The following is a 16996-nucleotide window of genomic DNA, read 5'->3' as shown; positions in this document are numbered from 1 at the left end:
ATATATCAAAAGGGGGGGGGAATGTACCACAGAATGACCCTAGTATCTTACTCCCTGGTTCCTTTGGCATCCCTTCCCCTACACACACTTTCCCCCACCTCAGACCAAAAGCAAAAGCTGCTCATATGGAGAAAACCATTTTAGACTAGCTATGAACAGAAGGCAACAGCACTGAGCTGTGCTCATTTTCTTCCTAATTCAGGTCTTATCTCGGGAGAAGGGGGTTGTGATGGGAAGTTTTAATAAATGTAAAAATACAACATAGCTACAATCCAAGTCAATGGAGCACAAGGTTTCTGTGTGGAATTAAGTGCTGAGATTATACAACGAGGCAGTGTTTCTTACTAGTGGGAGAACCAGATTGGCTCCGCCAATACATTTTTACCACATGAACCTCATTCCCTACCTCCCGGTAAACAGCAGTGCCCAACTGAAGGTCGAGTGACCACACCATCACAACAAATCCTCACTTCATCAAACCAGTATGAAATAAAATGGCAAAATCCTCGGTATGTTTACTCTTAGGCCACACTACATTCAATGAAGCATACACCTAGGTAGTTGCACATAGGGTTGATATTGACAGATATTAACAATTCAGGCAGTACAGGTAATAACAGCGTACCTTTATTTGAATATGTGCACTGTTACTAGTGCAATTGATACAACGCCAGAAGTTTTCTTTCAGCAAAGTCAGAATAGGTATCAAACTTCTTTTTGTTAAATAGTCAAAATTCACTACTAGATGGAAGCAGCATTTAGTGCAAAGAATTAAGAGACACCCCATGCCAACCATCTTTGGGATTGATTTGCATGTGTAGTGAGGCACTCACAACCGATGTTCCACTCAGTTCCATGTGTATTTTATATATATATATGTATAAAAGTTAATCTGTTGCAGGTTGGTTTCCCCCCCTGCCCCAATTCTTACACATCAAAAAGAAAAGTGATTTTTCATACTGTACACTACAGCAACAACTATATATATATATATGTATGTATGTATATATAAATAAAGAGTGACAACACTTTATTTGAACATTTCCTCAGTCTATTCAAGCAGTAATAGGAAAAGGGGGTGGGAAGAGATGTTCAGCTTATAACATTTTGCTTTTAAACGCACACACACATCTATGTTATAATGATATTCTACATAAAACATTTTTAAAAACAAAACAAAACACAGTTGTCCTCAATTGTTTCCCTTTCACTGAGAGAATGAAGCATCTATTAGTTGGCTTTCCAAGCAATATCACTTCCCATCTATCCCTGATCCTCATTTTTTAACAGATTTAAGACTAACCTTGGTTCTGTATCTAATAGAATGCATCAGGGAAGTAATACTAAAATATGCCTTTCTCCAGAAAAATCAAATGCTATGCTCATGAAATCTATGTATACAATAAAACTAAGTGTCAACATATTCTTCCTCCAAAACTATCCATACTTAACCAGTAGTTTTCTTTCTTAAGTTTCTTCAGAAAGCCAAAAAAAGTGGGAAATTCAAGTAAAAATGTAGAACCACTTTTTTCCAATTACAACACAAATGCCTATAAAATTATGCTTATCTAGTTGGTTTTTTTTTGTATAGCTATTAGAGGAATTCTGTAACCTAGGTAATGAATGAATGGGTCAAGATCACTCTTCAGCTACGTAGGACAATGGAACAAAAACTCTTCAATTTACTTAAGAACGTGGCTATTACTTCCAAGTTACAAGCATTGCATAATCCCAAAACAATAAATGAGGTTTTGAAAATGATAAGGAGCATTATTTGATGCACACCATGGGTGTATGTTGGGACATTCTGCACAAAGTATCATGTGTGTCTATTGTGGGTTCCCTAAGATTTTATGTCTAATTGTAAAGGAAAGAAAAAAAGGGTTCTGCCTAAGTCACTACCAATCTACTCAAAAGGAGGGCAAAACAATTCGATATAAATGTGACACAACTGTATGCTTTTGCCAGTAGGAAAAAAAGGCTGGTCTGAACCTCCAGACATGTTTGCTATCTGATCCAATGGAAGTTCATAACCGTAATCTTCTAAATATAGCACTAGATGTTTTAATTATGACCTCAGACTAGACAGCTTTAAATAATGGTTCCTTCCCAATCTACAGGAACACTTCATTTGACCTGAAGAAAGTTTGCACTTTACCACTGGCTAGATCAGTTAACTTTTTAATCATTTTAAGTCAACAGAGATTAAATTACTGATCAGGTAGCTTTAAGTTATAAGACATATAATTCAGGAGTTATTAATTGTAAACTTACCTTATTTATATGCCCATTTTGTTAGCACAACAGAACCCCAAGGCAGCAAAGCCTTCTGAGTTTCTGGCAATTCTGAGCTTCACTGCAGAATTCCTCCATGTAGCTATGAAGGACTATGCCCTCCTTTCTAAATACATAAAGCAATTCTCCCTAGTGATCGGTTTCTCAGAATGGAGTGGTGCATTCTCATCTTGCAATAATATAGCGTGGAGATAACAATCAAAGTGCAGCCCTTTCTCTAACGTGGTGAGAAAATGTAACAGTGAAATATAACACATTTTTTTCATTTGGGGAGGAGGGGAGTAATTTTGCTGTAAAGTCTGAAACTGCTGAGAGAAGGATAGAACATTTTAATTATAAGGTTGTATTTCTGAGCTATTTTAAGGATTTGCCTATAGCAAAGTCATACGTGAATGATCAACCAGTACATAAGAAAGATTTTACAAAAATATAATTTTACACCATGTGCAGAAGTGGACAGGGTGGGGAGTACAAATGCAATAGGTATTTCAACATGCATATGCAAATACAGTGTATGGGCTAGTGATGTTTTAGCCGCAAGATCCATCAGATCCATGTAGCTGGGCTCAACTATGTGGAGTAAACACTCTGTTTATAGAGAAGCACAAAATATAAATACTCTCGGGCTTAAAATCTACCAGAAACTTCACCTGCACAGACTATATTGTAACAAATGGGACATGGCCTGTGCTCTTGAGCTCAGCTCCCACTCAAGTAGATGCGGTTGGTGAAGAAGCTTCCAATGCATTGTTTTGTAAGTCACTTGGCTAATTTTTCCTTTTCAATGGCCTTTCGCACTTCATTAACATTTGCACTAAAGGGGTATGTGACCAATAAAAAGAATTCTCAATACACATTTCAGCTTTCCATACTGAAATTGAAGGACTGGGGCAACAGTCCAAAACATAGTTTCAAAGTTTATAGCACTAACAGTTATTTGTTTAATCTATTATTCCTCCCTATTTATAAAAAAAATATTAACAGGGGCTAGCTTTATTTGTCAAATGACAGCTCACTAATAGACTTCTTAAGCCAATGGCGTTTATTCCAGCATTAAGTATTTTGTAAATCTCTTTGTGCATGAGGACATGCAGCCTTTTCTCACTTTTGTGTGTTGAAAAAGTCTTTAGAATAAAACTAGTCTGATGAAGATGAAGAAACTATTAGTTATTTCCCTTTGTAACCAAAGACTGGGCCCAATCATTCTGATGTGGCAGTCATTACAGCATGGCTTTATCCCCATCTTTTTAGTTGTGCTGTACTTTTACTCCGAAGAAACCCTCACATTTTCCTCCGATTGAACCCTCACATATTTGAGATTGAGTATTTACCTGTTGGGAAGACCCACTAAATGAATTACCAGATCTTGACACATGAGGGTTAGAATAAGGATTCACCGTAAGTAGTATCATAGTGGCTTTATAGCACCACAATGGGCCAGAGGGTTTCCTTAAAAAGGAAGAAAGAAGAAGTCTGCCCTTAATTCCTCCAATGGAAGCACATCGATCATTTAACAAACAACCCACTTAAAGTCTATTTAAAGCACCATGACTATTAAACTGATTAATGTCTGAAGGGAGAGAAAATTCTATGGTACCACACTGAAATGCTAACATTGTCTTTTTAAATTGGTATCCAACGATCTAAAATAAAAAATAAAAATGATCACATTCTAAAGGTTCAGTGCATTCAGCAGCTATAGCTTCGCTGCTAATTCATCTACGTTGACTTTCAAAAAATAACACCCTAGCTCATCAAAATATACATTTTTTTCCCATTTGCTTTTAAATTAAAATAATAATTAAAAACATTTAAAGAATTCACAAATCGATAGCATGACTAAGTTTCAGGATCATCTACAGCATATAATTTAAAGATTCAAGACGCCAAGATGTAGCATGTGGCAAGCCCTACACACTTCATGAAGCATGTGTGGCGGGTGGACCTTGAACTTCAAACATCTGTTCTCTTCTTCCAAATAGTATAAAATACCCATCTAAAAACTTGTCAAGGAATCGAATGCATATTTTGCGCTTTTGTCACATTATGAACAGGAAGATGAAACCATCATTTCAATTAGAATCTGCATTACTTTTATCATCCTTTGTAAGTTATATGGCTAGATTCATAGTTGGAAGGCATTCTCATCCTAGCCCCATCCCCTCATAATTCTGTCCTGATGGAAGTATGTTCAACAGCAGGATACCTTGTAAAGCTGTGCCATAGTTGACAACCTTTCAGGTCATCACTTCAAGCCTTAAAAAATACAATTTGGTTGCATAATATATTGTCAGTAAAATTCTCACATTAATATTAATTTTTAATATTTTAAGAAATCCAACCATTTCAAATCCACATATCCTTATTTCATGGTAAGTTGATGAGAAATACCTTGATTTTCTTTAGGGCACCACTATTAGTTTACACTGTTGCACTTCACTTCAGTCTTAATAGCATGGGCATCAATCTGAACTTTGAAAAATGGAAATTACAGTAGTATTATTTCGTGTCCTTTCTGCTGTCTTGTTTTAAAGAAAAACTTCTTTAAGGCCTGTTATACATGTTAGGAACAAACATACCCATAGCAGAATTTCTGAAAGTTATGGGATGGTATCTGACAAAGTTAAACTGTGAATAGACCAACTGAATGAAATCAAATTAGGCACAAGTGATTTAGGCCAACTGATTTCAAATGGACTTGTCTGAGTAGGACTTAAGTCAGACCCATCTATGTTATTAAATTTTGAAGTAGAATCCTCCCTGCATTATTCAGATACTCTTTATCTTTTGAAGAGCATGTGCAGTGAAGTCCTTTTGATGTACTCACTATAAACTTGGTTTATACAATGGTGCTTATCAAGAGACATGATTTATTAACCAAGGATACAGTTCCATGTATGAAGGGACACATACAACTTCCTTTGAAAATGCCACAGGACAGTATAGCCTACCAAGCTGTTCTTCGTAGAGAGTCAAAGCTTCAGTCAGATTTACACAATTTCCCTGCAAGACAACATGTGACCTATATATCAATAAAACTGTGGGGCGACATAATGCAAAGGGAGCAAAGTCATCAATAGGTTCTATATAAACAGAGGTTTCAATCACTTGAAAAAGACACAAATTTATTTATATTATTTGTAATATTTATATACTACCCAATAGCAAAGATTCATTGAGCTGCTTAAGATTGGTTGGTTGGTTGGTTGGTGTTTTGTTTATATCCCACCTTTTTCCAGTACTGGGACTCAAGGAGGTTCACAAAAATTAAAGCAAACATGGATACAGCACAGAAAAATATTAGATAAAGAGCAATTAAACTATAATAGAAATATTAAAACCATAAGATAGGGAAGTAAGACATAAACATGCAATCTATAAAAAATCATTCTTCATAAATTATAAAGTAAGAAAGTAACACTCCAGATTTAAGGTATGATTCAGATAAAGCTCATCATCAGGATATTTACATTGAAGTCCTACCAAGTTTCATGGATTTTATTCTGCATTAAATACATTCAGGATCATGGTTTTGTAGACTCTACTGGTAACTCCTTTCCCGTTCCGAATGTTAACACATATTACAAAATTCCAATACGGGCTACAGTATCCCTAGGCAGGAATTTGGAATGATTGCTCAATGCCAATGCTGTACTCACTCTGCAATCAAGCTTGCTCAGACTGGCTCCAATCTATGTGAAGCATTTATTTTATCAAAATTAAATATTTCACGACAGTGGAAAGAACATAAACATTCTGAAGTGACTGCATTACTAAACTAATGAATACATTAATAACGGATAATAACCGTTACCTGTAAATGAGTTTAAAGTACAGCATTGAAGAGATGAGTGAGAAAGATATGACAAGTTTTATACCTGAATAGCGACTGTGGCATTAAATATATCAGGTGTGGGGAACCTACAGCTGTTCAGATATTGTTGGGCTGCAACTCCCATCATCACCAGCTGGCAGGACCAATGTCAGGAGTGATGGGGAGCTGTGGTCCAGCACTGTATGAAGGAATGCAGATTCCCCACTCCTGGAATATATAGAAGAGGCTTAAGAAAGGGCAATACACAAATGCAGGACAAAATGTTATATGAATTCTGAATGGAAGATCATTAATCATAAACAGAACAAAATGAATTTAAATTATAGGTGGGAAATGAATGGCGGGGAGCAGAAGGTAAACAAGGGGAAATACATTCTTGTTTCTATGCTTATTATATTAGAGCAACACGTTATTATCATTATTGTCTCATTTTTTAATATTAGAACATCAAATAAATATCAGAAGGAAATTAAGTATTTCGGAAATAAATTGAGTTATTAAGTGAACCACAAGCATCGTAAAATGGTAAGAGAGAGGTTAATATAAAGGTAAGGAAGTTAAGTATATAAAAGTTAAGTATATAAAACTTGTTTAGTAATCTATTATTATCCGCAGTCCTGCAGTGGTTATTTTGTTCCGCTGCCTTTTACAAAGCATGTAATTTTGTCAGCATTAAATTGAATGGGATGGCATATAAACAACCTGCGTGTGTAATTTGGAAATCACAAGTAGAAAACTAGGTAATTTATGGGACATCCTGCCAGTATAGAGGTAGCTTAATGGCCCACCCAATCTCTATAATGAGAGTAATCTGCAGTCTAGTTTTGTCATCCTTAGTATCCAGGTTTCATCAACCAGCTCATCAAATGGCAAGCAATCACAGGAGACAACGTGGCAAACAAATTGTGGAAAGGTAGAAGGAAAATACTTCCGTAATAATTAAATCCAATAGTTTCTCCAGTACTATTCATTCATTCATTCATTCATTCATAACACTCAAACCCTCAAAGTGGTTTACAAAAAATTAGAACAATAAAACCAAGACAAATTCACAACCATACTTCAAAACATACAAAACTTAAAATACTAAAACAGATTAAAATTACCTCAACTTCCTGGGCATCTAGAAAAAAAAATTCTTCTAGGCATCTAGAATGTTTTTAGCAGATGCCAAAAGGGCACCTGCTGGATCTCACAATAGGCAGGGAGTTCCAAAGTGCAGGTGCTGCCACGCTAAACAACTGAGTTCTTACCAATGTGGAATGGGTACTATGTGGCACCTGGAGTAGTGCCACTACTGTGACAACATCTGCATCAGAAGCAGGTGAATATTTCACTTCACAGTACCACACTTCACCTTAAAAAAAAGACCTATGCGAATTCACACACCAGGATGGTTTGTTCATAATAAATCAAATATGCCAAACATAGGCCAATGTTGGATTTATATGCCCACCAACATTTTTTTATTGTACTGGAATTACATAGTGGGCTACAGGTGCCTCTTGCCCCTAGGGTCTCCTGTACCACACAGTGGAACCCTCTTTGAGGGTTCTGCCGTATTTTTTCGGGCCATAACACGCACCGGACCATAACACACACCTAGTTTTTAGAGCATGTAGTTGGCTCCATCTAAGGCTAGGAGGGAGACGGTGCTTTCAGGCTGTCTGCTACTCCCCCGCCCCCTTTGCCGACATCAACGGCAAAGGGGGAGGAGCCATTTTTTAATAATTTTATTAAATACGCAGCGACTTTTTCCCTTCCGCTTTAGGAGGGAAAATGTGCTTGTTATGGAGCGAAAAATACGGTAAGAGCTGTAGAAAGGGGACTTGAGGAATGAAGGTCTTTCCTTTTCAATCCTAAGTAACCACACACCCGTTAAAAAGCTTAAAAACGTCACTGAAAAGGTTATATTAGGATCTGGAAAGTACTCCAGGAAATACATTTCTGAAAAATGACTTCTACTACACTCAATTTTCCATCCATATTTCCCCATAAACTATGGAGAGGGAGCATAATCACCCTACTATGCCCTGAACCCAAATGACTTATAGGGTATTAGTACATAGAGCACACAGATTGCTGACATTCTCTGCTAGGTGAGCAGAGAAATTATTCCTCAGGCGTCAAAGATCAATTGCCTCAAACTGTTGGAGAAGGAAAATATCTGTCATTTATTTCTACTCCTGCATTTCAAGCTGTGATTCCTAGTTAAATCCCAGTCTTATTATCAACTTATCAAGTACAAAGGATCGGGTGACCCCCCATCTTCAAGAGGAACTTGGAAACTTTGCCAATACTGCTAAACTTTGAGAACTATACAGATCTTTTAAACCCTTAACAAGTTAAATAAAACTAAAACAAATGCTTGTGTTATATACATATATCAAGCATATATTCTGTCTATGCATTTTTAAAAAGTGTGAATTCTCATTCTGTGAGCAAAACTATAACGACTGTCAAATGTGTGTATGCAGCAGCCTGTGTGTAAGATGTGTCTTTTTCAAGTGTCCATATATTCCTCGCCCATAACATTATTTGGATTTTATTACAGGAGCCAACGTTTTTAGTTGCCAAGCTCCATCTAGTGGCCAGAGAGTATACTGCAGATGACTACACCGCACAAGATATTCCCTGCCAGCATACAGCAACACTCTAATGGCCATTCCTTAGTTGCATTCGTTTTTTAGGAGCAGCAAAAGGTATTTGGCGTTTTGGCAGTGTTCTACTGCTATGGAACTAATGCTTCCTGATCCATAAAAGGATTGGGACCCCTTGCTTCTAACAGTTATTTAAAACAGAGAACTTCTCATACCACAGAGAAACAGACTAGACTGCCTTCTTATATGCTGAAACATTTCATTAGCTATTAAAACTTGAGGACTGAAAAATGTTAACTTAAAAATGAAGCATCTGTGGATAAGCTTGCCTAGCTACATATTTCGGAGTCACAAGGTGACCATGGCTGTTGTTGGAAATGTATTGTCTTTCTCTCCCTCACCCTTTTAAAAATGCAGCTAGGATTATCAAAGTGTAAGAATATTGAAGGCTGCATGCCAGCTCTAAAATACCCTCATCATTTCTGATAAGGTATAGTATACCTTATCTGTATAAAATAGTATTTGATTTAAACTTCCCTGAAACCAAGCAGAAAATCTGAGCCAGGCTGAAAAAAGTAAAACAAACTTCAAATTATGTTTAAGTCCTCGGATTTAACCAGATTTTGGAGCAGGCTTATCTGGTCCTAATGCTGATATGCATAGAAAGCAATGAGCAAGCCTCAAATGTTTATTTGAACTTTCTCAGGTTCTGGAAGATCCCATATTCAAATAAACCCAGATTTTCTCTGATTCACTTCAGCCTCTAGCATGATTGTGTAGGATATGTATAAAAGCCTTGGACTGCTCCCGATCTCACCCTAGGGACAAAGTAGCATCTTAAACAGGCTTATTCTTTCAAACTTCGCTGTCATGCTTCATTGTGATTACTTTTCATCTGCCATACCTGTGTAAAATATTTTCCATCAGGTTTCAAGACTTTCATTGAAAGGTCCAGAATCATCCGCAGAAACTCCCACGTAGAATCTAAATTTGAAAAATACTAATTGTTTAATTAGCAATTCACAATGAAATATTCATAACTGTGGTGAGCTATAGCAAAATGTATCATCCTTAACGTTAACAGAATCTTTTTGTTACAGGTAGGTAGCTGTGTTGGTCTGACGTAGTCGAAACAAAATAAAAAAATTCCTTCCAGCAGCACCTTAGAGACCAACTAAGTTTGTCATAGGTATGAGCTTTCGTGTGCATGCACACTTCTTCAGATACACTGAAGCAGAAGTCCCCAGGCGCTTATATGGTGGGGGGGGGGAGGTATTACTCAGAAGGGTGGAAGGAGTGGCTGATTGACAGGCTGATAGCTGTTGATGACCGTTAATGACTGCAAATGGTCTACAGGAAAAACGACTGCAAATGGTCTACAGGTCTACATACCTATGACAAATTTAGTTGGTCTCTAAGGTGTTGCTGGAAGGGATTTTTTTTTGTTTTTTAGAATCTTTTTGTTCAGGGTTATAGGATGCCTTGTAAACAAGTAGCAATTACAGTGGAAAGGGCATAACATCTGTGTGCAGAGGGACTGTCATAATGTCCAACTGTGCTCCATTTTCTACACACATGCCCACACACCTGACATGCACATACCATCTTCTAAGCCATTCCTGGGTCAATCCATGCCTTCTTCCCCCCCAACCATCCCTTTATCTCTCCCAGATAGAAGTTATTCAACTGCAAACAAGGTTTTTAAATGAAAGAGTTTTCATTGTAAACAAGGTTCGCATTCAAAAGGTCATAGAGACATTAACCTTCTTCTGGAGATGTGGAGATTGGAACAGCTGTCAAATCGTTAATTACATAATCAAACATCCTTTCTTCTTTGGCATACCTCTTCAGAACTGGAATACAATCTTCTATTAGAACCTAAAAAAAACACAATAGTAGAATTTGGGCAACTTTTCATATGTGGGGTTCCTCAGTTAGATCACTACCACCTTTTTAGCACTCCCAGATCACTCATCCATTGTTTCTGTCATTTTGACGGTAACAACATTGAAGAAGTCAGTAACTAGTACAGATAGTTTTTGTTTTTAATGCCCTCAGCATGTGTTTCAAAATGTATAGCGAAGCCTGGCAGTGCCTGGTGGTTCACATATAACACATGTTTGCAAAAAAAGAAAAATGCCCATAACCTCAACATCACAAGACACAGATGAACAGATTCCACAGATTGCGTTGGGCTCTATTTCGGTATGCTCTCATGTTAAGTGCACAATTATCTGACAGAGGAAGGATGATCTCAGCCTCATTGTGAATGTATATTCACCATCTACACAAGATTCTTTAACTCATTTTACTTTCACAACAGTGCCATTAGAAGCTATCTCATGCTGTCAGACAGCTGTTTGATCTAGATCAGTAATGTCAACCATGGGAGGCAGTGGTTCTATAGGATTTCAGAGAAGCATTTCACAACTTCTACGTGGAGATCCCAGAAGGGAGAAACCGGGGACTACTGTGCTGTGGTCTACTCTCAGATTCGGCTGAGAGATGATGATGAGCCCTAAGGCTACCCAGAGAACCCATATTTGATTACTACCACCACCACCCCCAGAAAGAATGTGACAAGAGGCAAGGGGGGATCATTAAGTGTGCCAGCATTCATTCCTTTCTGTACAAAACAAAGACATCACGAAATAAAGAAAACTGAAAATAAGGTAATAAGGATCAACATGCCGTTTCAGTTTTATGGTGCTAGAATATTTCCTTTTATAAATTGAATTTAAACCATTTATTTATTTATTTATTTTCTATGACATTATTCTAATTAGGAAGTCTAGCATACCTCAGATGCCTAGTTATTGAGTTTATAAATGTACTATATAGCCTGTTTATGCAGAATACATTATGACTCTATTTCACAGGCCTGCCTGCTATAGATGGAACGACAGATATTATAATTTTAGTGCATGCGGCTCTTCCTAAACATGTATACATTTTAGTGATTGAAAGCACTACTGTAGCAGGGGCTCAAAGGGCCAGAATTAAGGTGATAATGTAGTTCCCTATAAATCTTAGAATATGCTTGTATTAGAAAAGTTATGGTAACCTGTTACTAATGATTTAGCAAGAATGCCGTCCTTTACTGGGACAGAAGGCCAGCTAATACGCAAATCACAAAGGTACAGCTCACAAGCTAAGAACATAAGAACACGTAACACAGGTTCCCAACACGCTACTAACACAATGTAACATATCATGGTGAGAATCAAGGTTTTGGTAGCAATGCTTATTGCACATGCATACTAAACTACAATGAAGTAATGATGTATTTGATTGGTTAATATTGATATCGTTTGTTTGAAATGTTATTAAACCCCTGCCCGACCTTGGGTTGCAGTTTTGCGAAATGATTCGACTGTAGCTTATTGCTTTGCAATAAACAAAATGGACTCCTAACTCCTCTTGCCTCTGAGTTTTATTGGCCTAACTCAGAAGATAAGCCATTTTTTGGCCATGCAACACTACTATTTTTCATCTGTTCATAATGTCTTAGAATTGTATATAGCTACCACAATACACGGCATTACATCAGAAATTACTCCCAAATGTGTATTTTCATTGATGAAGATAACATCTTTCATTTTACATGTTTAAAACAATTAGTTACCTGATAGCATTCTCCTTTCAGATTGTCCAAGACATCGCCACATGTTTTGCGCATATATTTTCGACACCCGTCAATCACCATTTGGTCAATGTATCTGATGCTAGTTAAGAATCCACCAACTCATTTTGTTACGGTTATTAAAATAAGTTATTTAGTTTTGCTTCGGAATAGCAAGATCAATAGACAACTGTTTCAGGCAACTCTTAAAGACATGTTATCGACAACTGTTTTAAACATTCCTTTATAGGTAGCTAATTATCTAAATTTGCTGCATAATCATAAATGGCCAACATTTAAGTATCTTGGTCAAACGATCTACTAAAGTCATGATGGCAACAAGATGCCTCTATCTGAATTTAGGACAATCTGAGCCAGACTTACAGTGCCCGACACACAATGTGAAACTTAAGGTGGTTCTGAGAGGCGCTTGCATTAATCATCTGATCTATTTTGATCTTTCAGAACAGAACGCACAGGGAGAAATCATGATAAAACATTTTCAAGATGAACCATCACCCCCTTATTAAAAGGATATCTCTACCATGGTGACCATCTTTGGTTTCAATTTGACTATTTCATACAGTATTCCGCCATCACCACCTCCAAGAATGAGCACTTCTTTGTCGGTGTAGTCTTCCTTCCCACTGCCCATTATAGCTTGTGTATATGCCAGGTCACTCTCTGCCAGATCTTGAAAAGCGCAGGGATTAAGAGATAGATGTGTGCATGTTAAAACAAAATTCTTTTGTTTGTGCTAAATAAGAACATAAAGTTAGACCCTCTTGCATTTACATTTCAGAAATCCACCATGACTTTATTATTTTAAAGTAAATCATTCAGACTAATTAAAGGGAGGGGACTAGAAATGTTATTACAGATTTAGAAAAATTAAACCTGCTATTTTACATTTCGATCTAAAGTACAAGACGAATGTCAAATATCTATTAATGGCTGTGTCACTGTTATTACCTGATGTATATGAACATAATCTGTTTATATACATCACTGGTGGGGAAACTGTGGGGTACATGCAACCCACACACAGCCCTCCCCCCATGGGCCTTCCTTGTGTGTGGCCTTCTCCTAACCCCCTGTAACTCATTCCCCCCTCAGTCCATCAAACAGCTGATTGGTGGGTTCAGAAGAGCCTGATCTCTTCCTGCTGGGGTGAAGAGGGGTCTGTTCTTCTTTAGCTCAGCAACGAAAGGACATGGAAAGCAAGGCTCACGGTAGTTTCAAAAGATGTGTGTCTGTGTGTTCGAGCCCCACATTGGGCAAAAGATTCTTGCATTGCAGGTGGTTGGACTGGATGACCCTCGTGCTCCCCTTCCAATTCTACAATTCTTCATTAATTGACTAAATGAGGAAGACAGCCTCCTGTCTCTCCAAACTCGAATACTGGGACACCCATTGCAAGACCGTTTGTGTGTCTGCAATCAAGAAGTACCTGATTCAATGGACCACATTCTCTTAGATTGCCCTTTACACAGCAGACCTCGCCAACTGATGCTGAGCAAAATGTTGGACCTCCGGCCCACAACTTTGAGAAGAAGACAAATAAGGTTTCTCCTGACAGATCAGGACAAAGATATTGCTGCTTTAGTAGCTTCCTTTTGAGCCACAATTTTACCCAAAAGGGTTCCCAACGAACTATCCTTTCGGGAAACAGACAGGGTGTAGCAGAATATCCAAATGCACACAACTATAGTGTGACCTTATAACCCTTGATAGCTTCAACCTTATCTTTTTAATTATTCCAGTTACTTGAAACGTTTTATACTGTGATGCCAATAAAGGTATTTGATTGATTGATTAATTGACTGATTGATTGATACTGCGACACTACTGTTTGGCATAATCCCCCTATTTTCCTACCACAAACTGCATTAGAAATTCTGAAAGGGAAACAAAGCAGTATGAAATTCTTTCGAACCCACAAACATAAATGGTTAATACTAATTCAATTCAAATACTTGAAAACAGTGAAATCGGATAATTCATGGCTTCGCTTGTGATTAGGTTTGTCACTGGAGTTGATCAATGACACACCTAGAAACAGCAGCAGACTGCAAGGAAGCATGCAGTACCAGCCATTGTGTGATCATGTTATGCTCCAAAATTTCAACATTCCCGGGAGAAGAGTCCATACCATAGTATGATTCACTCAATTAACATAATCTTTTAATATAGATAGTGTAATTAGTTCTGATAACAAGGGGAGCCTAAATACAATAATCAACTGAATCTTATCTGCTATTTTCCCCCAGTGGGTTGAATGATACAATGCTAGCAGGAAGGGAAGAAACTAGCTTCGTCAGCACTGTATAAAATTTTCACCCGGATTTCATGTTTCCCCAAAAGATTCCTTTTTACAATCACTGATAGGGTGATATAAAAAAGAATAGATATCTCAACTGGAAAACTCTTTGAATACAGGTCAAAATATCAGAAAGAAAAGGGAGAAATTCTGATAATAGAAATCCCAGAAGCTCTGTGGGAAACCTACACAATTTAGAGCCTGCAAAGTTGAACGCTGCCATACAGAGGTTCAAGAAAACCTTCTGCCATTACTGCCTGTCCAGGACTGAGGGGGGGGGGATAAGGTGGTTGGGTTTCAAGCACAGCAAACCACAAAACATGGGTTGACTTTGGATTGACAGGTCCCAAGTTGTGCAGCTCAAGTCTATAGCAGTTGGCTGTGTATTATATAAAAACAGCAATACTCACTAACGTCCCCACTGAGGATAAGAATATTTCCAAACTGTTTCGAGTGTAAGATTTTAATATTCTGGTAAGCTGACTCTTCATCATAAACAACTTCATCAATGTCATATTCCACCAGTCGTCCATCTGCTGTGGGCCAATATTTATCAATAGCATCTCCTCTCACAATGGCTGGCAATCTGAGAATGAAAACACAAAAGAAGAGAAAGTTCACAATTTCAGGTTTGTGCAAGTTAGCAAAAGCTATTATTATAGTCAAGACATTTCTAAAACGTTACCTTCCTAGAGGTACTTGAACACTGTAACCTAGTGTTCCAAACAAAGAATTCCCATTGTAAACTTTTTAATGTTAGTACTTTTGAGACAATTGCCATTCCTTGATTTGCAGCCCAATAAAATGTATTCCATTACTAGAACGGAACAAGAGATAAGCAGCACACAAAAGGTTTTTGGAAAGGTGGTTATTTTTAGCATTCACTGGTACAACAACATTCCAAGCAGACTCTCATGTTGACGTTATCTATTAGTATTTTTAAAATGTCCATTGTGATACCACTACAGCAACAACTAAATTCCTAGGCTAGAATGTTTACATGGAAGCTGCTGTTATATAACTTGGACATAGCTGTCAAACAGGTTGCCAAAGGATGGTGGATAACTGTGCTAGCTATTAATGCTTTTATATACTTTGTTAAATTAACTTTCTAAGTATGTTAAAAGTTGTTTTGTTTGTGAACCACCCTTGGTATTTCTTCTTGAAATGCAAGAGGGTACACAAATTAGTTTAACCGATTAATCCATTTAACTATGCCTTCACAACAGCAGAAAAAATAAGGACAGAAAAATCTGTCATGCCTTTCAGTAACACCCAAGCCATGCCGTTTAATGAAACAATTTAAGAGACACTAGAGGGCAGTAGCAGATAGTATGCAAACTTCAGGAGACCAAAGGTTTTTTAAAGTATGAAAACCAATTTGCTTTATAGACTCTTAAAACCAGATAAATATTTTAATATAGAGAGCAAACCCACCAAAATATCTCAAACTTTATTCTTAATCCCCCCTGTCCACTCCTATGGAACACATTATGTATTCATTTACTGGTGCAGATATTTTACCCAAATGGCCATTGTCTGGTCAACTGGGATGCAAGAGATCACATGTAGTGTGTAAAGCTTGTTCCAAGGGTACACTGCCACTGCCCACAGAGCAGGAATATGTTCCCGAGCACAATTCAAAGTGTTGGTGCTGACCTTTAAAGCCCTAAACAGCCTCGGTCCAGTATACCTGAAAGAGCGTCTCCACCCCCATCATTCTGCCCGGACACTGAGTTCCAGCACCGAGGGCCTTCTGGCGGTTCCCTCACTGTGAGAAGCAAAGCTACTGGGAACCAGGCAGAGGGCCTTTTCTGTAGTGGCAACCACCCTGTGGAACGCCCTGCCATCAGATGTCAAAGAGATAAACAACTACCAGACTTTTAGAAGACATCTGAAGGCAGCCCTGTCTAGGGAAGCTTTTAATGTTTGATGGATTGCTGTATTTTAATATTTTGTTGGAAGCCGCCCAGAGTGGCTGGGAAAACCCAGCCAGATGGGTGTGGTATAAATTATTTTCCATTATATTATTATTATTATTATTATTATTATTATTATTATTATTATTATTATTATACTCTTGCTTTCCCCAGCATTACCCTGCTCTCCCTGCAGCCAACTAAGCGGTCTTCACTTACATGGTACCCAGGCAAGGAACATCAACAGCACCTGGCTCAATGACAGCTTGGAATACTCTTACCTCAAAGTCTGCAGAGGAAGCAAAACAGTTGCCACCTCACCGAGAGGACACAAGGCTATGCTGATGCTTCCTACTTTTTCACTTGGAAGTATAACCTGAGCAAGAAAAAGCTACGAGATGGTGG

At 37.8% G+C, this 16996-nt stretch overlaps 1 protein-coding gene across 2 annotated transcripts in view; it reads right to left on the bottom strand.

Moving 5' to 3' along the window:
- Positions 1-605: 605 nt before the first annotated feature.
- SMS (spermine synthase) overlaps positions 606-16996 on the bottom strand; it is a 40164-nt gene continuing 23773 nt past the window's right edge. For both annotated transcript variants that reach the window (XM_035116151.2, XM_035116152.2), the window contains 7 exons: positions 15083-15258; positions 12891-13045; positions 12356-12445; positions 10494-10608; positions 9635-9714; positions 5183-5298; positions 606-4291 (listed from right to left, as the gene is read on the bottom strand). In XM_035116151.2, the coding sequence (XP_034972042.1) occupies positions 4249-4291; positions 5183-5298; positions 9635-9714; positions 10494-10608; positions 12356-12445; positions 12891-13045; positions 15083-15258 (775 nt within the window). In that variant the 3' untranslated portion in view covers positions 606-4248. The remainder of the gene's footprint in view (positions 4292-5182; positions 5299-9634; positions 9715-10493; positions 10609-12355; positions 12446-12890; positions 13046-15082; positions 15259-16996) is intronic.

The sequence above is a fragment of the Zootoca vivipara genome, chromosome 4 (genome assembly GCF_963506605.1).
Source record: "Zootoca vivipara chromosome 4, rZooViv1.1, whole genome shotgun sequence".
NCBI classification, from domain to species: Eukaryota; Metazoa; Chordata; class Lepidosauria; order Squamata; family Lacertidae; genus Zootoca; species Zootoca vivipara.
Note: the sequence above shows the minus strand (reverse complement) of the source record. Positions and strands in the feature narration are given on the sequence as shown.